Here is a 27112-nt window from a genome sequence, read left to right on the forward strand (position 1 = left end):
GGAACACGGCTACATTGTCATATGTCATATATAAATAGAGAAATCTTTGAAAAAAAAAAATTCTTATCATATAACATATCATCTTGTGTTTCGAGCACAATAACAAATTTCTGGTTTATGTTATATTTGTCTATATATAAACAACTTTTAAATTAAATGGTTATCCATTTTTTTGGGTAATAATTTAATGTGTTTCAGTTGAGCGCATTGAATAGTATAGTACTGGTTAAGTGGAGAGCTTTTATTTCCTAACAGTCGTTTATTAATTGACTTAAAAGAAAAAGAAACAGTCTCTTTTTAGGACATTATTTAGCTATTCACATGTTCGGATTTATTACTGTCGGATACGTGTGTAGATGTAACTCATAAAAATTACAAAATTAAAAGTTTATACACACGTATCAAAATATTATTTGTGTGAAAAGAGCTGAAGTGTTTTCCCTCGTTTTGAGGTACGTTTGATGTAGCTACATTCCACAACCTAGCATGTTATTGCATATCCTTACACAAATTGAATGTGTAACTATTTCAAGAATTTCACCCGTACTTCTTTATATTTTCAAGTACTTCTTAGCTCTAATAACTTATTTTCAAGAAATTTATAAAATTTGTACCATCTTAGTGGAGCATATATTTATCAACAACAAACATTTGCCACTCTTAATTTTAAGAGAAAATTTTGTATTATTCACAAAATTCTATTCAGAATAGCAGTTTACGTCATATTCTAAAGATCGAGACAAATCCTTTTAACTAATTAAGGGATCACAACTCTATATACGGTTTTTTTTTTTTTTTTTTCTTTTGGGAAAGCTCGACAATATGAGGAAAAATTTATTGAAGAAAAAAAGTAGTTAAACTTATTCCGGGAGACATAAATTTTACCCCTCATGATACAAGAAGAAAGAAAATGAAAAATACAAGAAAATAAGGGATGACATAAACCGAACTTGTCTTCAGAAAATAAATAAAAATACAAGAAAATAGGGAGGACTAAAGCCTAAACCCCTCTAAAGAAAAACCTAGAAGGTCTACTGATTTAGACTTGCAAAACAAGTTGCAAAGCACCAAAAGCAATGGGTTAGGAAAAAAAGGAAAAACACACATCATGAAGGAGGACAAACTTGTAAACCGAGATGCAGATTAATATGATAATCGGAAACCAAGCAAGCCAAGAAAATCCAAATGTAAAGAAGCACAGACCGCCAATGGAGGGGAGTCATGCCAAACCAAGGTTGAAGAAGACAAACTCATATTAGCAAATTTGTTGGCAACGACATTTCCTTCTTGATAAATGTGTGAGCAATAAAAAGTCATCTTCCGAATTCGATCCAAGCAAGTAAACCAATGAATGCGAAGAGGCCAAGGAGGAACCAATTCTTTGAATGAAGACAACAAGAGCACTCGTAATATCACTTTTCAACCAAAAACAGTGCCAATCTCATGGATAAGAAAATTTTACGCTAATAATTTTGCCAAAAATCATTGTGATGATGCAATACCTTGACAACAACCACCAAGAAAATGACCACTTTGAAAAACTCCTCCATAAGCAGCGGGACCAAGATTTCCTTTAGTCAAACTATCAGTGTTAAGTTTAATCCAAGAAAACTTTGGAGGAGACCAAAGCACACAATGAATAATTAAGGCCTTTCGAGGGATAGGTTGAATACCCAAAGATGAGATAATACGAAGATCCAAACCGTTGGAGTATCCAGGGATAACCTTGCCAGTATAAACAATCCCAAAAGCAATAAACATGTAAAGATGATGAAAAGAGATTGGCTGATCTTCAAAGGTAGACTTATTGCATGCCTTTTGAATAGTATAACATGTAACTAGACCTGCAAAAATTCAAAGATTATGCAACTAACGAGAAAAAGGGTTACTCCCAAAAGCGTCCCAAAACATTGGTAAGGAATAATAAGGGCCAATAAGTACCAAATTGACAGGCCAACCACATCCAAATTTGCTTAGATGATGAATATTTGAAGCAAAAATGAGCAGCAGATTCTTTAGAGGCACGACATAAATGACAAATGGTGCTAAAGGAAAACCTCGTTGTTGAAGTATGACCTCAAAGTGAGAATTTTGTCTTGAAAAAGTCGCCTAGTCAAAATAGTCGTGGGGGTATGAAATGTCAGCCAAATGACCTTCAAGATAGTTGGGATTTGGATCCCATCCGGATCCAAATTGTGGGGATTCTCGAGATCCTCACATTTTAGACATTCATCGTGCATCATGAGGTTAGAAATCATTTGACCTTTTTTATTTAAAATTAAACACAAATAGTACCTGACAAAAACTGGCTGCACAATGTATGATAAACGGCTAGGATATGGGGATTCCTAAGATCCCCACAAAGTAGATCCAGAGAAGATCCTCTTCCATATGGTTGGTCTCTCATTCTTTTAACTAATACATAACACTGTTGAAGATACGTTATGTCTTCTTTTGGTTTAATTATAAATACATATGAAATATATATTTATATTGTTTGCTACATGTAGATTAACGTATGCACATTGAAATACCTTCTGCTCTTTTGACATTCTCTCTCATGCTTTATGATTGACTTGATAGCTGCCAAAATGTTCTTGCAAAACACGTGAATTCTTCTTCTTCGTTATTTTTGTTAGACAAATCGATATTGAATAAGGGAGGAATCAAATCTAGAAATTTGGATGCAAAAGTATATATTTATAATTACTTCAGCTACAAGTTCTTTGCATATCCTTATGACAAGTCATTTATTGCATGTGTTGCGAGAGTGCTTTCAGCTCAACACACTTGATCTCCTTTTTTTCCTCAAAGAAAACACATTTTGCCACCAAAACTAAGTAGAATCCATATCTATCCATGACATTGTCTCTTTTGTTTTGGTTAAGCTAACGTAAAAAAGAATTTCAACTCGAAAAGAAAGAAGGGATACATACAATTACTTGAAGGTGGAGGGAAAGAGAAGAAATTCAAAAGTTACAAAATTAAAAGATGGGGGCAAGTGGGGATGAATATCATATGGAAGTATCCACAAAGTAACTCTCTATCACGTACCTACCTTCCCCCAAGAGTTACAGAGAGAACAGCCTCGAGAGAGAGAGAAAGAAGGAGACCCATTTATCATTTCATCCATTACCGGCCATGGCCCTGCTTTTGGATTCTAATCTAATCAAGTGTGACATTGACAGACTCAACAACGTTGAAAGGAGGCTGGGCAAGTCCAAGACAAAAAGTACTGCTGCTTTTACATCTTCAAATTGTAAAATACACACCATTTTTCTCTCCTTACACACTACTTTTTAAGCTCAACTTTTGTTTTCGTTGATTTTATTAACTACGATGTTTGAAAATAAAAAGAGGTGCATGAAAAACTAAAAAGGGTGTGAAAACCAGATCATTAAAAAACACAGCTTACCTTGTAGTGAGAGAAGATCACTAAAGCGATTTCTTAACTAAGAATCAATAAAAAAGCATGACAAGAGGACAGATACAAGAGATTTTTCTTCAATGCAGCTCTCGAAGCGTTGTTGAATAGAACTTATAGTTGCCGAGGTATTTTTTTTCTACTTTACTTAAAACACTTTTTCGTATCGAACTATAATTGTTTTTGGGGAAAAAAAAAAAAAATCTGTGGAGGTAGGGTTTGGGAGAAGGACCACCTTATCCCTCTCAATCAATCCTTGTCTTATGTGGACCAAAATTTACAGCTTGTGGTGTGTCTCTATGTGCACTAGAAATGCAAGATCACATGTAGTTGCTGTGGGGTTTGATTAGGAAACTCATAGCTGCACTTTGGCTGCCTTGATTTTCTTGATTTCTAATTCACGGTAGACAGATGCATTATGTGCATGTGGGTGGCTTAGCCATAATTCTTAAGTACTCGACGAAAGAAACAGACCGGTCATAAACAACTCGAGTTTGATAGCAAAGGAGAACATGAGGACCTCTACGATGCATGGATAGAGAGATACGACACGACATGACACACATATACGTCAAATTAACAAGAAAAATTATTGTATGACGACATGGAAATACAATATGACTTGACACGACACGGGAATACGAGGGGATACCACCGTGTTCATGCATTACGAGGACATCAATCATTGTACAATTTCTTTATCGTAAACATTCATAATATTTTCTCCGTGTGTCCTTCCATGAGAAACAATAATTCACTAGGACCGCGCCGGAGGTAGGTCTTATGCTAAGGGTGCAATTTCTTGTCCTCCCAGCAATCATTTAACTTAACAAATCAAGAGAGATTTCAAAGATAGTACTATATATTGCTTCCGGAAAATTAACAAAAGCTAGGCCAAGTTTATTTACTCTGTCCAGTTGGAGTTTGTTACCTTTTTCATTTGACCGCCCATGGCGTTCATATCAAATACAAACAGAAAACAAGTGCCACGGCTGCTACGTAAGTTGATCGAAACATTATTCAAGAATATCAACTGCAGCCCCACCTCGAATTAGAAGAGTGCAACATTCCCATCGATATTGGACGCACTGTCCCTAAATCCGGTTACTTGATTGAGAAATTGTTGACCCACATTTGAAAAGATCGACGACCCTCTATCGGCCTGAAATTCTGGGATAGGGCCGAATTGATTAATAGCCTGAAAAGGAGGTTGCAAGTTTCGGCCCAACGGTGAAGTGCTCGGGCCGGTAGTGAGATGCTGATGGTTCGGTGGAGTCCTAGGTGAATTGGGATTGCTTAAAAGATGGGGATTGGATTATAGCTCGGTCAAGTCCTAAACAAAGTAGTACTGTTGGAGGATCAAGATGGGTTTTGATAAGAATTGAATTAAATTGCTTATGGATCAAATCCTCGTGTCTCAATAGAGAATGAATTAATCACATAAAAGGATTTGGTTCAGAATCTTAAGTCAAGTCCAAGACCAAGAGGGTGAGACTCGGTGGAGAGATAGTTTTAGTAAAAGTATTCGTGAAGATAATTTGTTCATATAACTCGGCATATATGGGCATCAAGAAATTTGCTCCTATAAATACAAGACATCGTGTAACAAGAAGGGGACCTTTAACTCAAAACACAAATCAACGTGAAAACTTTTCACACACTATTATGAAAACTAACTACTTCACTAACGGTTAGCACAAATTTTAAACGGATAGACGGGTTTGGGTTGGTAACCGACGGATGACAACCAACTGGATAAACTGAGTTTTCCAAAAGCAAATAATGAAGGTGACCGACTAGATAGATTGGGCCAAAGTTATAGAGTCAGTTTGCCTTAGGGTCTCAACCGCCTGTATAGACAAGGATTCTCCCAAGTTTGCGACTGACTATTTATGCAAGTCTTACTAGCGAAGAGTCTTTGATTATTTCACAGAAAGATTACTTTATCAACCTTCTCGAAGAAGTGAGGTGTTACTTTTAGGTTATTTTAAGAGCTCAACACTCAAACAGCCGATTACTTTTGAACTTCACAACAATTTGTATAACTTTGTCTTCACGTTTTAGAACCTAAGGCCGAGAGTGTTCCTTCCTCGACTAAACTCGCTCAATTCAGGAGTCAGCAACGCATTTCACCATATTCACCACATTTAAGAAATTCACCCGGGCGAGCTCACTAGCAAGTTGGACGACCGAATTAGCATTCAAGCCATTAAAGGACGTAGTTAGCTCTTAGTTACTTTGACTTGCGCCACATAGGCCATGTAATTTTTAGGTTTAACATTTTGGCATGCCCAATGGGACACTTAGGCCATCTCCAACCGAACATAGCCCTCGTCCAGAGTATAGCCTTGCAAGAAATTATTTTTTTAATGAACAGTGCCAGACCATATTTATATACCATCTCCAACCGAAGGGTGCTATTTTTTAGCCCCCTAAATAATTTATTATTTTAAGTTTGTTCTTTAATTTTATTGGTTAATTAAATTAAACTACCATATTAAAATAAGGTTTCCGAACATATTTTGACTGTCACTTGAAGATGTGGCCATTTGAAAATTATTGAAAAAAATAAAGGAAATATTATTGGAAGAGGTAAGAGAGGGTTGTGTATGAAAAAAGTGTTTGAGGTGAATAAAATGTGAAGAATTGAAATACAATGAGGTAAGATAGTATGAAAGGGTGAATAGAATGTGTAGAAATGTCTTATGTATTTTTTATTTTTTAATTTCGTCTATTAAAAAAAAAAATATCCAGCTGGGCTCAATTGAATGAGCTGGCTAGCTAGCTACGGATAGCCAACCCAGTAGCCTTATGGTTGGATTTTGACCCGGTGGGTCTCAATGATTTTTGGTCCAAACCTCCATTATAGATGGGTTTTTGTGTCAAAAAGAGTATCCTTCTGCCCATGGCCCTAAGAGGCCCGATTGGAGATGGCCTTATTGCAAATATGTGAAGTCCATTTGATATTTTCATATTCCAATCGTATCAGTTTTTTCGGTTAGTTGAGATCCAAGCTCAACTAAAGAAACTTATTCAAAAGAGTGAGAGGATAAAAACGGCATGGGAGGTGGAGAAGATTCTTGATGGACATGCAGAGATGAGGAAATCTTTATCCTAAATGGTAATAAGTGAAGGCTCATTTTGCCTTACAGGAACAATAGGTAAAAGACAGCGTCCATTTTAATACATGACACGGCGACTAATCTTCAGGCTCGATGGTTCTCGGTCTTCTTCCCCTACCTCTGCTGGAACTGGTGTTATAATTTGTGACCATAATGGCTCTTTTATTGCAGCAGCTTTCCCATCATTGTTCTCACACCTCTTCTGTGGAGGTGGAGGCCTCTGCTGCCACGGAGGGTCTTGGTGGACTTGGATCCGCCGAGAAGCCAGCAGTGCTGCTGATGCCACGGCCAAGCTTGTGAAAAGGAGGTTGTGCGTTTGCAACTGGGTTAACACCCCTCCACCCTCCCTGGTGTCCGTTCTCTCTCATGACGACCTCCCTGCTCGGCCTACTTAATGCTTCCCTTGCTGCTGCTTTTGTATACTTGTTTTTTTCTGTACCCACTGTTTTGCTGCACTGTTTTTCTTCTACCTGTTTTTTTGTTTGTTCCTCTTCCTTTGTGGCTTTTATCAAGTATCACTATCACTTGACCAAAGAAATATGAACGAAGATTTACAGAGCTAAATGTGACTGTAAAAAGTAATTAACAGTAAATAAACAACCGTCTGCATGGAGAATCAATCTAAAATGACCATGTTTATGGAGCTAAACGTGATAAGAAATTCAAAGAGAACTGGCAGAATCCTAAACCTACCATTCTAAAAAGGCATCAAGTAAGAAGGATTAGGAGCACCACTACAAAACCCATGGCCTTTTAACTTCTCATGCCGATGACCAGAAATGTCAGAAAGCATATGTCATGTAAGTTGAACCCAAGTACCAAGTAACAATTGAAAACTAACTGGCATGGGACAAGTTCTCGAAGTCAATATGCAACTGGAAGGAAACAGCATATAATTACAATTGTACTGCGAGCAGAGGCTGAAAGGCTGCTTGCAAGTCTTCTAGCCTTGATAGGAACCACAATATTAATTAGGTTTAATCATTGACCGAGCCATACATATAATCTCACACCACGTTTATTGACCGCCATCGCCATATTCCCTTCTCGACACTCTTACCATAAGTCCAAGCTTTCTTAAATTATTCAATCATCTTGCTAAGTGACAACAATGGGGGCCTACGATTCCTATGACAATGACCTGCAGAAGAATTATGCAAAGTATGCACTGTTTATGTTGTTTTTATATACCAACTACCAAGACAATCCAACTTCAGGAATCCCTTCAATCCATCAGAATTCTCTAAACCCACAACCCCACCAATCCTCTCTTCCCAAACATCTCCAAAGTTCCTAATTCTATAAGCTTCCAAACCCATCAATTATCACAAACAGATATGCACAGAAGTAAATGAAGGATCAGAAATCCGAAAAAAGCTCGCATCGAAAGCGAAACCAAGAACTGCAAAGAATTAATAAAAGCCTAATAATATTGATGAAACCAAGTCATGTATACAAAATTTACTTAAAAGAGAGAGAAATCTATGAGCAATGGATTCCAATGAAAAAATCAAGAAACCTCTAGACCATACAAAACGCCGGCGTACTTCACGATCCCGTCCTTCGGAAAATAGACCTCTCTGATCCTCTGGAACGCGTGTAGGGTTAGCAGGCTATCCGACCCGGCCTGGTGGCTCTTACCGGCAATCCGGCCCACATTCAGTGTCTGGCAGACCCGGTCCAGCCCACCATAGAGGGCGGCGCAGAACCTCGTCAGGTGCTTCACGTCGTACACTCCAGACCCAAAGAAAACCCTCACGTAATTCAAGAACACCGACAACTCGTCCGGCAAGACTCGCTGAGTCAACAACTTGACCAGGTACCCGAAATCGTAGGCGCTGTGGAACGTGACCCAGTTAACGGCGTCGTTGCAGACGAGCCCCGACGACATCATCAGCTCCGCGAACTGGACCGAGTCCACCCCGAAATCCCGGTTCCGCTCGAAATCGATCCCCTGGCGGCGAAGCAACTCGACCGAGTCGTGCGCGTGGGCGTCCCGCGCGACGTCGAAGTCCCGGAAATTGAATTCCCATATATACAGATTCTTGGTCCCCAAATCCGGTAGATTTCCGCTGTCGTCCGAGAGGGTGAGGCCGACCTGGATCAGATTGAGGCGATCGACGTTGGCTTTGAGCATGAGGTAGTGCGCGGCGGGCTCGCGGTGGTAGAAATTGGGATCGTTGGAGTCGGGTCGGACCACGACGCCCGGGAATTCGGTATCCATGGAAATCAAAGGGTAATCGTCGATGACGGATCGGATCAGTTCGAACTCGGACTCGAGGTTATCGGACCACACCGAGCGGATCAGGATGTCTCGCGGCGGCGGAGGCTTGGGTGGAGGGGGCCCGGATGATGACATCGCAGAAGATCGTCCAGATCGGATTGCGAAATCGGATCCGAATCGACGATTGTTTGTCACTGAAATTAAAAAAATAAATAAATAAAAACGAGGGTGAAATTTGGTTAGGGTTTGACGGATGATTTTGAAGGAGGAACAAGAAAAAAGGGGGCAGTTTTATACAAATCAATCGATAGTTTAGAGAGAGAAAGGGATGAGAGAGATAGAGGGACGTGGGGCAGTTTTTTTATAATTTATTTACTTTTATTCCCCGATTTGTTGCGGAATACTATTTTTATTTATTTTTGTGGGGTTTTTTATTGGAATTAAATAAAGGTAGTTGTCGGTGATTGGCTAGTTTATTGATTTGGAATTTTGTGAATATTGTACAACTGAAAATTAGCTAAAGTAGGAAAGTGGTGGGGTCCATGGGAGAACTATGGGCCGACTTGGGTTTGTCGTGTAGTTGATTAGTGGGGTGAATCGGGTGATGTGGATATAGAAAATGGGCATGTAGTTAATTATTGAGTGCAACTTATCCACAAGATAATGAAAATTCGAAGAACGATAGCGTTAGTCGTTCATTTATGTTTGTGAGATCCATAAAATAAAAATGTAGGTGTTGTCCTACACGAAAAATACATCTATATCAAACGTTCTTCTAAAGATAATCTTAAATTTTGACGAAAATTATGGAGAGCGTTTATTGATTGAAAAACATCATTTAGGCATATTGATGATGTAGATGGTGTCGCAGTGAAACTAACGATAGGATTGACGTAACAGTAATTGATGGCATGCTACTTTAGTGGGTTTATTGACTAATCTGACTACCTCAACCCGACCAATCTGACTAACCCAACTTAAATATGCTGGGTTGGATTGGGTTGGGTTGTAAACTTCAAAATTTTATTTTTATGTAAAAACACGACCACTCGGTCAATAAATGGATTGGGTTGTTTAAAGTATTGTTAACTCGATTAAAATTGACTCACTCGACCAAGCCACGCAATGCACTGCCCACCTTTAATCCCATGGAAGAAACAAAAGCCGAACTTTCCGTTCAAAGTTTAGCTTGTTTGCTTAAATGACTTGAATTATATATGGTTGTTAAGAAACAACGAGTTGAGCAAAACACATGCTGTGTGTATGATCGAGGGGCCTTGGGTGCCAGAACTCGTGTGTAGGCCCTCAAATTTGTGCTTTTGAGTTTTTACGGTCCAAAGAAGATCTTCTTGGTAATGTTTTAATTGTTAAAACGTAAAATCTTGAACAAAGACATAGTTTGAAAGGTCAAAATTGAAACTGCTACCATACTATAAACCTAAAGAAACATCATACACTAACACTTTGTTTGAATGAGAAAATTTAACATTACTTAATTTTAAAACGACGGATATTGAAATAATAAAATTTTATTTTTTAAAATTTGTGAATTTTCTTATTTGTATAAATGAAAAGAACAATATAATTTGAATACGAAATTTGTTATTGTTAAACTTTTAATCATAGTAATTAGGAAATGACATATACTTACATGGAATTTAAACTTAGGAATTAGAGGTCTCAAATTCCAAGTTTTTTTTTTCATGTGAAAATTCTAAATTTCTATGTTTATAAATCCAAACAAGAAATTTGGTACGTGACAATTTATAAATTCTGACTTTTGTCCACATTCCAAATTTATTTTCCTCATCCAAATACAGTGCAAGAAAGTAGGCAATTTAAGAAAGGAGTTAATGGATTGAGCAAGTTCAAGCAAAAACTTTGTCTCCTTAATTTTGTGATCCTATTACTTTCAATACAATGTACTCTTATTTGGAAACCCAATTTATTTTCAAAAAATTCAACTTTTTTGTATCTCCTAATTTTAATTTTAAGATGTGTACATTTTAAGAAAAAAATTATAATTAAAACACAAAATTACATAATCAATTGCATAATTACAGAGAAAACAATAACTAGATTCAAACAATTGAAAGAAAATTGAAAGAAAATTGCAAGAAAAATAGAAGGAGGGGGAAGAACAGTGGGAGGGGAGGAACCTGGGAAGAAGAAGAAGAAGAATGAGAAGACAAACCTGGGAGAGAGCGATGTGTCTGGAGAGGACCGGAGTGGCTGGAGAGGAAGGAGAGAGCGAGAGATTTTCTTGTACAGTATGGAGAGGAAGAGAGAGCGAGAGTGCGTTTTTAGGAGGAAGAGAGAGCGAGAGTGCGTTTTTAGGAGGAAGGAGAGAGCGAGGGTGCGTTCTTAAGAAGCCAACTAAATTGTAACGTGGTTTTAGAGGGGATAAGGAAACGGGCGCTTACCGTATAAAATAAGTGGGTCCAAATTATTTAATCCGGTGATTATCTAATACGAACGAATATCAAATACTGTACTCTGTACTATTAATCTTATCCGATGTACCAACCACGGCCACAGTTTGCTCAACATTAACAGAAGAAAGAAAGAAAACCATATACAGAAGAAGTGATTGACTTTGACAAGTCAGCATTGCGTTGTAGAATGCCAAAAATGTGCTCAGTAAAGTGGCACTGAATGTGAAAGCCGTGCGCCAAGTTGTCGCTTGCGTGCGTCTGTTACCTAGCGTTTGGGCTGTTGCTGACTCATTCTTCATGGTTCATGCATTTGTACACCGAAAGAGGATCCTGAGCTCAGGATAAGGATCCTTCTGACCATGAAATTAAGGTCGTTCAATTTTAATCTAACTACTCTAAATAGGGGATTCTTTAAAAAGTTATAATAATTGTAACCGTTGGATTAAAATTGAACGATCCGGATTTCGTGATCAGTAGGATTCCCATACTATGCTCATGAGAGGATCCTCTTCCTTTGTACACCAGCCGCTTGTCTGCAAGGGAGGAACAGCAACTTACACGACATGGGTTTGCCGTATTTGTTGTCGAATTATCATAGAGACAGGTTAAAAATTTATTTTCGTCAACATAATAATTATCATCTGCACAATTCATTAGATATGAGATTTTATCACAAAAGTTATCGGTATTAGTTGGAGCAGGGTTATGATATTTAAACTCTTATTTTCTCAAAGACACAATCGATGAGATATTTCAACAATCGTAATATCCCGTGCTAATTTTTTAACATTAAATGGTAAAAAATTTACACATATTACTATTGTATTTGGTATAAAACACTACAATAACGGTATATCAGTGCCATAAAAGTATATACCTGATGAAGTGGAGGGCATAAGTCCAAGCAACAAATACTAAATATTTAACAGAAAACAAGTTGCGATAGTTGGGTCACCTAATTTTACTTGTTTTTGCGTATTCCCACTTGGTTACAAAAATCAAAATTAGATCAATGCTGACCCAATATTTGAATAATAATTTACAGCCAAGCTCTTGTGTAATGTATAAGCAACAATGCTAAAATAGTCATAAATGTGTAAAATGAAATAAAATATATACTCATATAACCGTTTCAAATACAGTGTACTTGATCTTCAAAATAGAAATAATAATAAGAGCGGTGTTATTCACACAACTCTCTTAATTTTCGACTGTCTAATCGAATTAATTGAAGAATATATGTGTGGACAATACCACCCTGATGATATTGTATATACACGTTTTGCGTTAAGAATGATTTAATTATTCACTATATTCAAGTTATATTGATTCATTAAGTTAAAAATGAAGACAAAGTTCTAAATTATGTCTAAGTTGAAGATGACAAATGAACTAGGGTGTGTTTGAAAGTGCTTCTAAAATAAATGATAACACTTATGGAGAAAATATTTTTAGATTCCAAAAACATTTGTAATGCAATTGGAAAGAAGCACATTTTCATGTTTTTAATTTTTTTTTTTTTTTTTCAAAATCTATTTGCATTTTCATAGATGATTGATTTCAAAAGTACGTTTCATCAAAAATACTTTCAGTCCTTTAAAACACACTTCCAAAAACACCCTTACCAATTTGAGAGATTTGGAATAATATACCTTTCATTCCCAATACGTTAAATCTAATGAGTTATCCAGTTTAGTCTATAATTAATCACCAAACGTGGCATGCTTTAGATGAAGTTCGTGTCAAAACTCAAATCCATTATTTTAAATCCTTATCGAAGTATCCGCAATATCACTTTCAATTTGCTCCTTGAATTTTTAAAATAAAATAGAGATTTGAACAATTAAAAATTGTCAATTTTCCCTACTCAAAAAAGTTGAATATCCAACACTAGTCCGCGTCGTACCTTCACTCAAAACATCCCTAAAGCAGCTGCAAGGTAGTGACCAACCAATTCAGAAAATTGTTGAACGCATCATCTACAAGTTACAATTGGCAAATGCTAACCAAACTGATTCTTTAGTGATTAGATTTCGTGCTTCTGCATCAAAAAGATTGCGGTAGACGGCTACCGGACCTCGATCGTCTTGAGATCCCATTACAGTACATCTCAAACAATTTACTTTGAACCAATGCACAGATAATGGACACAACACAATTTACAGTTAATCTCTTAACAACACAATTAGTGCCCGATTCAGAGAGAAACATGCTTCCTACTGTCGTTCCAGTTTCGCTTACAACCACAATTTACTTGGTGTTTGATTTACCGGCCCCCTTTTCAAAATATAATGCTTGCAATTTGATACATTTTACCCTCAAATTAACAAAAAAGAAAGCAACAAATCAAGAACAAATACGATGGCGAATGAGTATATATACAGATAAAGGGTAGAAGATTCCACTTAAGGGGTATGTTAAATATTTGACACACATAAAATCCCATTAATGAAACAGCATCCCTTCAATACAGTTCGACAAAATACGAAAGCAAAACAAAGACGAAGCCATGGAGAGGTAACAGGAGAAACTTTTTGGGGGCACTACCCTGCATGTTCTTAACATAGGATCTACGAGGGCATTACAAACTATATATTGCATATAGCATATGCAATTGGATCCATGATGATAACTATACGGTCTTGAAAGCTAGAAGTAGGTACCTTCTGGAGGCTGGACCAACTTCCGGTTATGCGGGGCTCCCATCTCCTTTTTCAGCTGTGTAAGAATATCTTCCATGGTGTACTCCCGCTGCCAGTTTGCAAGAAGTCCAAACTTCTTTGGTTCCACCTATCGAATCAAATGCACTCAGATATTGTCAAACCAAATATCGTTAGGCACAACCACTTGGACTGAATTTTCAATAGTCATACACCTGGTCAAAAATTCGTCTGGTCTGGCTTTACTGTTCTTATAATCATATTCAATATCATTGAAGAATAGAGTGTGTGTGCACGCACATGCGTGTGTGTTGGGTTGGGGGGGGGGGGGGAATAATGTGGTTGTTTGTTGCAGCGGTTGTAAAAGACGAAGGTACTTTATTTTTCTTCTCGCCAAAACAAAAGACAAATACATTACATATTGTCAAATGCACTCAGATATTGTCAAACTGAATATCGGTTGGACTGAATTTTTAATAGTCATTATATCCGGTCCAAAACCCGTCTGGTCTGGGGGAGACAATCCTGTGGTTGTAAATGACTAAAGTACCTTATTTTCTTCTCCCCAAAACAAAAGACAAATACATTATGTATCGTAAGTGTAAATCACTAGCTGCAGTGAGAAAAGAATATGCAAAGCAAAACGCAAAACAACCGAACTAAAAATCATGTAATGAAATTGTGACCATACCACTCCAGTTTCATGGTTAACACAAGTCATGTTAACCCGAGAATGAAAACGAACACTTGGTGGCTTCTCAGGGTAATCTTTATCACAGAACAATTTCAACTGATAGATCCGACCTTCATGTACAGTCTGGAAAAAAGTAAAAAATGGAAATATTACATTAAACAAAAAATACATGGAAAAATATATTATGAAGCAGTAGAAAAGAATTATTTAACTGCAAACTAATTCAATGAAGGGGAATATAGAAAGAATTAGCCCCGAAGGATTTTATGCTATATTTGAAGGTTGGGAAAGGGAAGCTTCTTCCCTTTATTCACGAGATTTGAAGAGCATAAAACCAAGCCCCAATCCCAGCAATGCACCTTCCTTTTCCAAAACAGGTCATTTAAAGAAAGAGATTGAACAATTAAAGTCAGTTTTTAAGCAGGCACACGTAACTTGCATCACCTGTGAAAACCCACTACATCGTAATTATATTTTAGTTAGTTCAGCCGATGCTTGACACTAAACACACATCCTTTTAGGATCTAGTATGCTTTGCACAATCAACCCTTTCTCCTTTTAAGGTCTAAATCAGGGACTATTTGCAATAAATTTAAACAGAATTTCTTGAAATTCGGGAGAGACTACAAATCCAACACAATCTTTTCTGATAAGCACACGAAATCTGACAAAACAAACGTTAAACAAAAACATGATATAATCTAAACGCGAAGCGAAATTTACATTGTGGGGACCAATAATGGTGCCAGTCCAAGAACGCATGTAGATGTCATCTCCGTCATCCATCCCATAGCTGACAGTGCCATCCCCAATACCTTTTTCTCCTCGTTCAAGTTCCTCCAGCAATCTGAAGTTTCGTGGGACTGCAAGAAAACTCAAGGGTTATACGTGGTTGAAAGAGTAAGGGAACATAACCAGAATCTTACATTCTTAATAAATTCCTTTTATTTACAGTTTTAGGAATGATAAACACAAACACAACGAAAAATTTATATGCAGAGAAACCAAATCATGCTTGGATTGAACGGAACATTAGTTGGCAGCTTCAAATTTCAATGGACAATAATTAGAAGAAAAATACAAATTTGAATATACAAAAAAAAAAAATTTGATCTTTTCCTCATAAATACACTCTATATTTCAAAGACAAACACAAAGTTCAATCTTACCTTTCAAAGTTCAAATACTGCATGCGCAAAATTATTCAGAAATGAGCTCAATATTTTGATTGCAATTAAACGAATTAAAAAACATTCGGGGAAAAAAAACACAATTCAATTCAATGCAACAAAAAAACCCAGCTGGAAAATGCAATAATTAAATCAACTAAAGGCCAAACTCACCTACCCACATGCGAAATCATATCAAAAAACGCATAAACCACAAAGTCAACAAAAAACCATTTGCACAATCGATCAAAATTACACAGGAACAAAAAGATCAAGGCAAAATTCGATCAAACGATGACATGGGTAATGATAAACTCACCCACGACACTCGATCCTCCTGAGCCCAGCGTCATAGATGATGACGATGATCAGTTGGGTGGGTGGGTGGTTGGATTCTCAGGTGGGTGTGCCGAGATCTAACGAAAGCGAGAGGTATCGGAGGTGGGCGGAGGCGGTCGAAGAGTGAGGAATATGAGAGAATCTGGAGAGAGAGAGAGAGAACAAGGCGTTGAAGGCAAAGTGGGATTAAAGGAGAAGACTTGAGGGGCAAGAGGGATTTTGATAGGTTATGAAGAAAGATGATGGGTTGGGATTTATTGGAATTTTGGGAATTAGGGGACTGTTTGTTTGCAATTTTAACTTTCACTTTGTCTTCAAAAAATGACAGACACTGTTATTTTGTCTTTGTGGGTTTTCATGTTTGAGCCTATTGGGTTGTGATCACTTTTATTGGCCCAAAATTGCTATTGGATCAAGGAGGTATGGTGGCGACCCAATGACAATCCTTCGTGTTCGGGAGAAGGATTTACATCGACCGGATTCACAGTAACAAAGTTTTATGCTGCAATATGTTTTGTTATGTTTAAGTTTTTCTCAAGATGATAATGCATTATTAGATTTGAATGTCATGGTCATACTGATCGCAGTCCATGTAAGTTGTTCTTTATGTTAAGTAGGGTTATTACGCATTTTGGGTTGGTTTGAGGTTGTGGTGTTTGAAAAAAAAAAAAAAAACTAGTGATTAAAAAATATGGAACGCCAAATGTATTTGGTAAAACAAAAAAAAAAAGTTTATTTAAAAAACTGATGTTAATGGTAGTAGAAAAGTATAGAAAAACATAAGCAGTGAGGTATCCTACTTCTAGAAAAGTGTTTATTCTAGAAAAGTGCTTCTAGAAAAGTGTTTATTTTCAAAGCAGTACCTCCAAATGGCAAGCATAACTGCCCGTATTTTAAAACTACGATCTTTGCCCTTGTATTGTTGTTTTTGATAATTATGATATCACATTAAATACTATATTCTTTTTAGTAATTTAACATATTCACAACAGTTTTATATAAAAGTTACCAATAATCAGACACAATTTTTTTGTTGTAAAATCACTTTTACAAATATCAAATACCTGACAACTTTATTTTACAACTGTTTATTCTCATACTATAACAAAAACAACTTTTTTAAAAAATGCACAACAATATAGGGCTGGGTTTGGTTCGAAACGGTTCGGTTTTTTGCTATAAGCACAACCAAACCGAAATTTCAAATTTCAAATTGAAACAACCGAACCGTAACCAACCATAAATGCACAGTTGAAATTGTTCAACATAAACAACCGTTTCAAAAAACCAAACCATAAATGTTCAGTTCAAATTTGTGTCGTTTATTGTACTAACTTTTTAAAAAATGCACAGTAATATCGGGCTGGGTTCAGTTTGAAACGGTTCAGGTTTTTGCCAAAACCGCAACCAACCATAAACAACTGAACAAAGATGCTTTCCCACTGTTTCAATTTCTTTCTAGCAATACAATAGACGACACAAATTCACTTTGACAAGTTAGTACAAAATCTTTTGGTCAATAAATAGAATCAAGAAAGAAAAAGAGCATCAACACGAGTTGAAACAGCATTGGCACTAAAACATTAAAAGAATTTCCTTTCTAAAAGCTGAGAAATAAAAATGAATGTTAAAATATCAGAGATGCCCAATCTGTTGAGACCATACCATGAAGCCACCAGTTTCAGTTTGCCACCAAGTGTCGGAAATAGGACATTTTGAATCTTCAACCACATTGAAAAACCAGACAACAAAACCACCATGGATACAATACCCCAATGTGCATGGAAGCTCTTAGTAAGCACGGAATTGGTGAGTTCTGCTGCAAGCTCTTTTGCTAGAAGAGACCAAAAACATACTTTCAATTTCATGAGTTTTAGGTTTTTGTTTTGTAAGGTTTTTAAATTTTAGTTTTAGGTTTTTGTTTTTGTATGAAGATGCAAAATCATGAGTCAATTGAAAGTATGTTTAAATTTCATTATCTTCTCTCGATTTCAATTACAATTTAAGTTTTTGCCTAAATAGTTGGACGAGACCATCTCCTTCGGCAATGAGATCCTATTTATTTTCAGTGATCACTTAAGAAATATAAGAATATCTAAAGTAACACATCTTTGAGGCGTGTAGCACCCGTGATGCAAAAATGTCTCTCGCATGCGCGGTGAGCGCGTGCGGAGAGGCTAGTACTCTTGAAAGCAAAAAAACCCCAGAAACAGCCATCCCATACATTCAGAAACGCAGTGAAAAAACCAACTATACTCATCCATACATGGAATTTACCTGACTGGGATTTGTTCAAGCAGCTCACCGACTGAATGCCAAGGTCGATGCCTCTGCAAGATCCCTGCACCAAGAAAACCCCGCCTTCGAACATGCTTTATAAAAAGCGTTCAACAATTTGCTGTTAACAACAGAAGTATGGAGGCAATAGTTAAGGAATGAAAATAGAGGAAACTATCCTACCACTGTTTTCCCGTTCCATATACGTACTGATGTCGTCATGACCGATTTCCTGAGTTCGACTATTGTTGGTGTATTAAAAGAGATGAGTACGAAAAAGAGATACAGCAGAGACGATATGTGGAATCACAATGGCATCCCATGTTTCAGGGTGCAAATGCAACCAATCCTTCAAGTTCTTCATGAGTGACCTAAAGCATCCTAACAATGCAAAAGGAGTTACAGCACCAGAATCCAATCTCCGAAACACATAAAACAAAAATGTAGTGTCAAACAAAAAGAAAACTATCCCAAACCAAAAGCAACATATGAGTGAGCAAGGAAACCAAATCAGAATTCATCCAAACACAAAAATAAGGGAGGACGAAATTCCAAACTAGTGTCATTCCAAAATCTGCCCTGCTAGTGAAACTTTCACTTTCAACCAGCATTATACACAATGTTTGAGGAAGAAAGCTACAATGTAAATGATAGTGACTTCTCCTAGTCAGCATAGAGGACTATTACATATTCATCAGAATTACCTGTTCAAAACTTCTTCCAACACCCACTAGAGCTACTGCTTGCGATTCAAATTACCCAAGGCAAAATATGATTCGATAACTAGGCGAACAAAAACTTGGCACGTTAATGTAGAAAAACCTTTCAAGGGTTGTCGACACCAATTTCTCCCCACCCACTGCTGCTTCGGATGTACTTATCAACGATGCCAAATTCTTGGTTCTGAGAAACTCGCCTGGCATAATTCTCAACAGAAATTAGGCCTTTTCTCAGCCTCCTGTAATTAATAACCTCCCATGGCCACAAGCGAGCAGAACCAAAGTAGCCCTCCATGGGTAAATGCCTTTCACTTTCTTCTGGAAGTTCCAGGCCATAGTGCTTCAAAACCGTACACAACTCATCTGAGGATATGCATGTTGAACGACCAGTGGTGCGGTAGATGGGAGTTTCTGAAGCTGGCTCCTTTGATTGAGATGGTACATGTCCAATCATCAGTGCATTAGAGTTTTGATGATCCTGAACATCAATCAAACCCTCCGGGGACAAACTCTTAGTAGTATGAGAGCCTATCTCTGGCAGAGTTGTGCCCGGATTTGTTACTTCATGGATTGACCTGGACATAGTATGGTTTGCACCATCACCATTCATCTGCAAAGGATGGTCATTTTTCGTGTCATCTTCTGCTTCAAAACTTGATACTGCATGACTGCTCTTTATTGCATCCATTGTATTTTCATCATCAGCCTTCTCGATGCAGGCATCGCCTTCTACTGGCTGTCTCTGTTTAACCTGAATCTCCTTGGATTTGGGAGTACCAGCAGAGGCTTTAAGATTTGTATGCGCCTTATTTGAAGAGAATGGTGACGGACTAAGCGATACAGACAAGGACATAAAGGAGCTTGACCTTGACCTAGACTTAGAACTTTTTGATGTTGAAAGGAGTCTTGAATCAGAAGCTACAGAGTGGTGTTCTCCCCTAGATGCTGAGTTTGACCTAGATTGGGAACCAGACCTTGTCACAGACTTTGACGATTGAGAAGTTGAGCATGATCTGAGTCTGGATGCAGCATGACGAGAATGAGGTGATGATGAAACTGACCTCCTTGCTTTCTTACCACCATGCCTTTTTGGCGATTCACCTTCCCTTCTACTTCTCTTCTTTCCTTCATGGTCCTTTATTTCTGTAATGTTGTTCTCATTTCCTGTAGGGGAGCTCACATTGTCTGTCACCATTTTATGCTTTCCTGAACCACTTGCCATTCCACCATTCAAGTGCCTTGATGCAGTACCCTCATTCAACTGCATTTCTCCCACAGACCTAGATCCCATCCTTTCTAGCTCAGCTTCACCTCTACTTCTTTCATATGTGGCATCATCTTGCCTATTATCAAACCTTGTGAGCTTTCTTCCAGAAGAATATTTCCTGGGACAATTTCGGATCTTGTGACCTGATGCCCCACAACTAAAGCAAGTACTCCGCATATCACTGGAATGGTTCAAAGTAGTACAATTCATTCGCTCTATCCTCACATTCTCTTGGGAACTTCGTGGAGCAAAACCACCAGCAGAATATGCCATCCGACAGTTTTCATCTTCATATTTCCTATCATGATCTTGGTGAGGTTCATATCGGTCAAATTCCACCCCATTGGCGTTTGATTGGTCATGAACTTGTTCACCCCACCTGCCAGTGTCCACCAGCTTGGGCACAGCTCTACCGATATCATCTGGAAGATCTTCCCTAAAATCATGACGATCTCCATTATAATCTTGAATATCTCCTCGATGATCACCTCTGTCATCATCACGCATGTTCACAGAATTAAGCCTTCTACCATCACTATATGGTTGCTCATTGTCCAATTCGTAATCTCGCCAATCATTTTCATTCATTCTTCTCTCATGTTGTAGCTCATAGGAGCTCACACCTCTTGGATTTCCATGAAAAGGTTTAGGCTGTTTTCTTGACCATGTTAGTGTTAAAGGCTCCCCACAGATCTTCCTACCCTGTAATGCTCTCAAAGCTTTCTTAGCATCTTGCACAAAATCATATTCAACAAACCCATATCTGTCCTTCAGCCGCAAGTTACATCGTCCAAACCTCCAAAAGACATGTTTAAGATCATCTCCGCGAGTGTGAGCTGATAGATTGCCAATGTGCAAAGACATCTGGACGCCCCTCCCCTTGTCAAACAAAAACAAAATAAATAAGGTACAAACACGAGAAATGTAGTCACATTTTCGTGAGAAAACAATCACGCATGTAACGAAATTTATGCATATATTTGCACTTGGTATTAAAAAAGCTAGTCCGAAACACAGATTTCGACTAAATATTAAACTGATTAATGCATAAATACAACACAATCGTCCATTTCACAACAGTTTAATACGTCAATAACGAAATAAACCAAAATCTTTCTCAATAAAAACCCTCATCAACCCAATATTGTATCTCATACTCGATTTGACTTCCAATGAGGACGAAGAACAAAAACTAAAATTAACTTTAACATCTTGAAAACCTGAAGACCTAATAGCTTCATACATTTATGATTTGTAATACAGTAAAAAAATTACAAAAAAATAGGAAAATCGAAAATATACCGTCTCATAGGCATTAACTGTAACAAAAAAAGCAGTAAAAAATTCAACTAAGCTCAGCGACTGAGCACACCAGAACAAAAAAAAAAAAACATTTCTGAGGAATTTCATCAGTTGGTAGGCGCGCAAAATCAATGGCAGAAACCCTAATGGAAGAGAAAGATAAATAGTGCGACGAAGAATATTTACCGTGTTAGAGCGGTAAACAGAGGTGGAATGGCCGTCGCGTCGTTGCCAAACAGGCGCGCTCGCTCAGTGCTCTCTCCGTCTCTCCCCCTCTTCTTTCTTACTCTAGAAGGAAGTTAGGATCAAAAAGGAAGAGGGAAAGGTGAAGGCGCGTCTCAGTCACTCGCGAGTTGACGAGTCCAACAGTAAGTCGGTCTTGCATTTTTATCGTATTCGGGAGGACGTGACGATTCGGCGTTCTCGTTGGGCTTTCTAAGGACTAGTTTGGTATTACCTTATTTTTGAAAAAAACTATTTATATTGTGTTGTGAAAATAATTAACTGTAAGATAAAACAGTCAAGTGTTTAATAAATTTTTTTATAAAAATATTTTTAACAAAAAAAATTCAAATATTTGTAAACTTTTATATAAAACTGCTACGATCATGTTAAACGATTAAAAAAGATGCGATATTATAATTTTAGTTATAATTTTTTATTTATAATCTCTCTCTTTAGGGCTTTTATTTATCTCTCTTTTAATATTCATCCACCCCAGATTCATCGTCATAACAAACCCTAATTCGTCTCCATCCAAATAGTTATCGTCTTCTCTTATAAAACCCATATCCCCTCGCTTTTCAATCCTTATTTTTTTCCCTCAACGCTTATCGATTTCTTTCAATTTTCTCAAAGCTTTTCAGGGAGAAGGAGAAGGAAATGAGCGAATCCGCAATCTGATGTGCTTTTCAATGAGCGGATCTACAGTTTGAAGAGGGGGGGGGGTTCTCGCAAACTAGTTCGGCAAGAAGAAGACAACAAGAATCAGATTAGTCACTTGGGCTCTCCTAAATTTGCGAACGAACAAGCAAAGCATTTTATGAGGCCACGGTCCTCTCTCTCTCTCTTTTACAGTCTCTCACTCTTACAGTAAGAGAGATGCTCGGTCTGACTGCCTCTCCGGCCGCCGCAACGCCACCTAACTCCACCACCACAAATTCTTGTCTTATTCCAAACACCACCAGTCTTCTCCTGCTATCCTCCAACGCCCAAATAAGAACCAATTCCTCCCCTTCTTTCACGGTATGTACTTTCTCTATTTCTTGTCATATTATTATTCATATATATATATATATATATATATATATATCTATATATCATATATGTGTGCTTGTTGGTGTATACAGTGTTGCTCAGCGAGGAACTTGCACTCAAGTTGCAGAACAATTAAAGCCATGGCGGTGACTGAGGAGACCCTTTCAGTCAGTAACCCTCCCTCAACCCTTTCTGGTATGCTCCTTTTGTGTTTGTTTGATAATTTAATTTTTGTGCTTTTAAAAAATAATTATGCAATATATCCATTAGAAATATAATTCAAGAGAGAGACATTGTGTGAGTTTCAGGTAATAGGCAGGCTCTGATATCATTGTCAGACAAGAAGGATCTTGCTATCTTAGGGAATGGCCTTCAGAACTTGGGGTAATTTCGCAGTTCTTCTAAGGACGATTGCTTCGTAATGTCTCCAACATTTTGTATTAAGGAGCTCTTTTTATAGATCGTTGTCTTTTACCTGTTACGCAGCTTCAAATTATATTTTCAATTGCATTATTCAAGTAGGATATATTAAACGCTTATTTTTTACCTTAAATGGTGAGTGTGATATGTTTTTGATGACGGTTGTTTTCTAAAACTGTAGATATAAAATTGTTTCGACTGGAGGAACGGCATCTGCTTTAGAAAGTGCTGGCCTGCCCGTCACTAAGGTGGAACAACTTACTTGTTTCCCGGAGATGGTAAGCCTGTTATTGTTCTTGTTTGGAAATGGCACGAGAGAGACTTTGCTTGCTTGGCAACCCGCATTGTGAAATATCTGATATTGGGGATATTAACTCTATTATGTGAATTAAAACATCACTGAGATTTTGTGTTGCAGCTTGATGGTCGTGTAAAAACTTTACACCCCAATGTGCATGGGGGTATCCTTGCTAGAAGAGACCAAAAGCATCACATGGAAGCTCTCAGTAAGCACGGAATTGGTGAGTTCTGCTGCAAACTCTTTTACCATGCCTGCACGACTCTCTCTCTCTCTCATGCTCTGTATGTGTGGAATAAGATAGAACTTTAATAATTTTTCTACACAATGTTTGTTCAGGTACATTTGATGTAGTTGTGGTGAATTTGTACCCCTTTTACGAGAAAGTTACTTCAACAAGAGGAATAGAGTTTGAAGATGGAATTGAGAATATAGATATTGGTGGTCCTGCCATGATAAGAGCGGCTGCAAAGGTTGTTTATCTGAATGGAAGTTCTAGCATATTGTTGTTCAATAATTTTATAGATCATAATTCATGATAGGTTTTCCAGTGCATTGAGTTTTTCAGAATCATTGTCATGAATAAAATATTTTCATCCTGACAAAAAAAAAAATTTCATCGAACTTGTCGTTTTTTAGTCATCAAAGTGAATCTCATTTGGTAGATGTCCAGATATGAACTCCGTACTGCATCCTTGGTGCTATCCTGATACACATTGATATAGTTGTTTAACGTAGCTATTGTTCAATGTATTGCTCATAATACGCTTTCTCTAACACAATCCTTACATCACAAGTCGTACCTGATTTTGTTTCAGTATCTTTATCTGATGTTCCAAGTTAAATATGTTTGTCAAACAGAATCACAAAGATGTCTTGGTGGTGGTTGATTCAGAAGACTATCCCGCACTTCTAGAGTTTCTTAAGGGAGACAAGGATGATCAACAATTCCGAAGGAAGCTTGCATGGAAGGCTTTCCAACATGTTGCTTCTTATGATTCTGCAGTTTCTGAATGGCTTTGGAAGCAGACTTCTGAAGGTACTACGTCTTTCATGATGTTGCTTTTAGTTATAAATTTGCTTTGATAAGGCAAGGATTAACAGTGAACTATACATTCTAGACTCTAGCTTGACTTTTTATGTTGTGCATTTAATATCTAAGAAGATATTAGAATCAAACATGCGAAATGGTTGCAATCTATTGAATCAACAATTTGATATTCATAAAAAATGAATTAGGAGTTAGCTAATGACCTTGAAGAGAGAAGACAGAGATTTATCAAGTAGATTGCAATAATATCTTCAATCACGTTTTTGATGTTCATGATATAGCGCGAGGAATTACCACAGGATGGAGATAGTAGTTTCTAGGAAAATTGACTTAAGTTAATTTTCTTGTGTCTCTTTTGTGATGGGATGCATAGATTGACAAACTCTTTTTTTTTTGGAAGATAAATTCCCTCAGAGCTTAACGGTGCCTATGTTGCTCAAAAGTCCCCTTCGTTATGGTGAAAATCCTCATCAGAAGGCTGCATTCTATGTTGACAAGAGTCTTTCTGAGGTGAATGCTGGTGGTATTGCAACTGCTATCCAACACCATGGGAAGGTAAGATAGACATCTTCCTTTAGCTATTGGATTCCACTTAAAGTAAAGAATTGATAGGGATGACCATGCATCCTTATTTTTCTGAATCGTTAGTGGCATTTATGTTGGTGAGGAAACCTTTATATCATAACTGGGCCCTCTTTTGAATGTTTACAAATTAATCAGATCTCATCCTCTTTAAATCTTTTAGTTTCTGCATGCAGGAAATGTCATATAATAACTATCTAGATGCAGATGCAGCTTGGAATTGTGTGTCAGAGTTTCAAAGTCCTACCTGTGTAGTCGTAAAGCATACAAATCCCTGTGGTGTAGCTTCACGTGATGATATTCTTGAAGCATACAGGCTTGCTGTCAAAGCAGATCCCGTGAGTGCATTTGGTGGCATTGTAGCGTTCAACATAGAGATTGATGAGGTTAGTTGGAGTTTTAAGGGTCTGACCTCGAATTTATATATGAGATGGGATCCAGTTTACTTTGCACCTTTTAAAACTGTCCATCACTAAATTGCTATTCTTTTATTTGAAACTATTTTTTTTCTGAAAAGAAATTTTTTTACCAGTTGAGCGGTGACTTGAATGGCTAGCTGAGCCACTTTCTTTTCAGTGATAATTCTGCGTGTGCACATTGGACAACTTGAATACCAATTGATACTAGCCCTGAGAAGTTTAACTTTGTAATATGTTTACGCGTTTTGTGGTTTGCTCTGTTTCCTAAGTCCTTTTTTGTCTGTGTTTCTAGGCTCTTGCTAAGGAAATTCGAGAGTTTAGAAGCCCGACAGATGGCGAAACCCGGATGTTTTATGAGATTGTGGTTGCACCCAAGTACACAAAGAAAGGGCTTGAAATCCTTTGCGGAAAATCAAAGACTCTAAGGATCCTTGAGGCAAGAAAAAATGAGAAGGGAAAGCTTTCACTTAGACAGGTTGGTGGTGGGTGGTTAGCCCAAGACTCGGATGATTTGACCCCCCAGGATATACAGTTTAAAGCTGTTTCCGAGAAGGCTCCACAAAAAAGTGAGCTTGCTGATGCAGAGTTCGCATGGTTGTGCGTCAAGCATGTCAAAAGCAATGCAATTGTAATAGCAAAGGTCGTCTTTCTCTGCTTCACCTTTCAAAATCTCGCCTGGTTCACATTTATTATATTGTTGGTATGCCGCTTTGTGTGAATTGGATGGTACTTCTGACAAATATGTGATCCTTGACTATTAGCAGAATAACTGCATGCTGGGCATGGGGAGTGGGCAGCCTAACCGCCTGGAGAGTTTACGAATAGCCTTGAAGAAAGCTGGAGAAGAGGTCAAGGGTGCAGCTTTGGCCAGCGATGCCTTCTTCCCATTCGGTAATTACTATCTCATGCATTAACTTTTGGTTATGTTATTTAAGAGTGGAGTGCAAGAGGAAGCTTAATGCGACCAATTTCTTATGGATGCAGCATGGAAAGATGCAGTGGAAGAAGCCTGCGAAAGCGGAGTTAGTGTAATTGCTGAACCTGGTGGGAGCATTAGAGATGGGGATGCCATAGACTGCTGTAACAAGTATGGAGTTTCACTTCTTTTCACAAACGTTAGGCACTTCAGGCATTGATAACGATTTTTTCCCTTGGTGCTTCCATCTCAGGACCTTAGTTCTGAATCTGTTGTTTCAATCATATAACTAGGTTTTCTCGCGGTGAAGTTTTTGTAAACATGCTTGTTTGATAACGAGGCAAATTATATGTTTTATGTAATCTGAATGCGGATTTCATGTACCGTACCAAAGATTTATAATCTATCAATAATCTATCTATGCTTGTTATATACTGTTGATCTTCAAGTGCAGTTGCAATAATTTAATTTGTTCTCGTATATTCTTTTCATTGGGATTGGTAGCTAGAATCAATGTACTCATAGATGATGCTGTCG

General features: G+C 37.7%; 4 protein-coding genes and 1 long non-coding RNA gene across 6 annotated transcripts; 1 reads left to right on the top strand and 4 right to left on the bottom strand.

The window, feature by feature from the left end:
- Nucleotides 1–6518: 6518 nt before the first annotated feature.
- Nucleotides 6519–12831, bottom strand: LOC148692528 (uncharacterized). The gene is made up of 2 exons (XR_015954227.1): nucleotides 10965–12831; nucleotides 6519–7115 (listed from the first exon to the last, which is right to left on the bottom strand). It is a non-coding gene; the product is annotated as an uncharacterized LOC148692528 (long non-coding RNA).
- Nucleotides 7959–9226, bottom strand: LOC137745084 (putative CCR4-associated factor 1 homolog 11). The gene has a single exon (XM_068484958.2). The coding sequence runs from the start codon at nucleotides 8903–8905 to the stop codon at nucleotides 8057–8059; it is 849 nt and encodes a 282-aa protein (XP_068341059.2). The 5' UTR covers nucleotides 8906–9226; the 3' UTR covers nucleotides 7959–8056.
- A 751-nt stretch (nucleotides 12832–13582) lies between the features above and the next one.
- LOC137744984 (ubiquitin-conjugating enzyme E2 variant 1D) lies at nucleotides 13583–16367 on the bottom strand. The gene is made up of 4 exons (XM_068484821.2): nucleotides 16048–16367; nucleotides 15283–15422; nucleotides 14557–14682; nucleotides 13583–13995 (listed from the first exon to the last, which is right to left on the bottom strand). The coding sequence occupies exons 1-4, from the start codon at nucleotides 16079–16081 to the stop codon at nucleotides 13855–13857; spliced, it is 441 nt and encodes a 146-aa protein (XP_068340922.1). The 5' UTR covers nucleotides 16082–16367; the 3' UTR covers nucleotides 13583–13854.
- A 2511-nt stretch (nucleotides 16368–18878) lies between these two features.
- LOC137744985 (uncharacterized) lies at nucleotides 18879–22084 on the bottom strand. Its single transcript, XM_068484823.2, has 2 exons — nucleotides 21819–22084; nucleotides 18879–21209 (listed from the first exon to the last, which is right to left on the bottom strand). Exon 2 carries the CDS (start codon nucleotides 21192–21194, stop codon nucleotides 19170–19172), a length of 2025 nt encoding a protein of 674 aa, XP_068340924.2. The 5' UTR covers nucleotides 21195–21209; nucleotides 21819–22084; the 3' UTR covers nucleotides 18879–19169.
- A 227-nt stretch (nucleotides 22085–22311) lies between these two features.
- Nucleotides 22312–27007, top strand: LOC137744986 (uncharacterized). Of its 2 annotated transcripts, none has more exons than XM_068484824.2 (12): nucleotides 22312–22877; nucleotides 22982–23084; nucleotides 23198–23273; nucleotides 23491–23587; nucleotides 23728–23830; nucleotides 23947–24080; nucleotides 24469–24646; nucleotides 25059–25213; nucleotides 25417–25626; nucleotides 25952–26299; nucleotides 26424–26550; nucleotides 26644–27007. In XM_068484824.2, exons 1-12 carry the CDS (start codon nucleotides 22734–22736, stop codon nucleotides 26793–26795), a joined length of 1827 nt encoding a protein of 608 aa, XP_068340925.2. In that variant the 5' UTR covers nucleotides 22312–22733; the 3' UTR covers nucleotides 26796–27007. The 2 variants fall into 2 exon arrangements, with proteins under 2 accessions (XP_068340925.2, XP_088537623.1); XM_088681497.1 differs by having other exon boundaries at nucleotides 22347–22877; nucleotides 23198–23307.
- The last annotated feature ends 105 nt before the right edge of the window (nucleotides 27008–27112 follow it).

Source organism: Pyrus communis, chromosome 12, assembly GCF_041283825.1.
Source record: "Pyrus communis isolate YQ-2024b chromosome 12, ASM4128382v1, whole genome shotgun sequence".
NCBI lineage: Eukaryota > Viridiplantae > Streptophyta > Magnoliopsida > Rosales > Rosaceae > Pyrus > Pyrus communis.

Coding starts and splice junctions, on each gene's coding strand:
- LOC137744985 (XM_068484823.2), bottom strand. CDS start 21,194: ATGTCTTTGCACATTGGCAATCTATCAGCTCACACTCGCGGAGATGAT.
- LOC137745084 (XM_068484958.2), bottom strand. CDS start 8,905: ATGTCATCATCCGGGCCCCCTCCACCCAAGCCTCCGCCGCCGCGAGAC.
- LOC137744986 (XM_068484824.2), top strand. CDS start 22,734: ATGCTCGGTCTGACTGCCTCTCCGGCCGCCGCAACGCCACCTAACTCC. Junction 24,647..25,058: donor TTGGAAGCAGACTTCTGAAG/GTACTACGTCTT, acceptor TTTTTTTGGAAG/ATAAATTCCCTCAGAGCTTA. Junction 25,214..25,416: donor CTATCCAACACCATGGGAAG/GTAAGATAGACA, acceptor TTCTGCATGCAG/GAAATGTCATATAATAACTA.
- LOC137744984 (XM_068484821.2), bottom strand. CDS start 16,081: ATGACGCTGGGCTCAGGAGGATCGAGTGTCGTGG. Junction 14,683..15,282: donor CCATTATTGGTCCCCACAAT/GTAAATTTCGCT, acceptor ACTTTTTTCCAG/ACTGTACATGAAGGTCGGAT. Junction 13,996..14,556: donor TTAACCATGAAACTGGAGTG/GTATGGTCACAA, acceptor TTGATTCGATAG/GTGGAACCAAAGAAGTTTGG.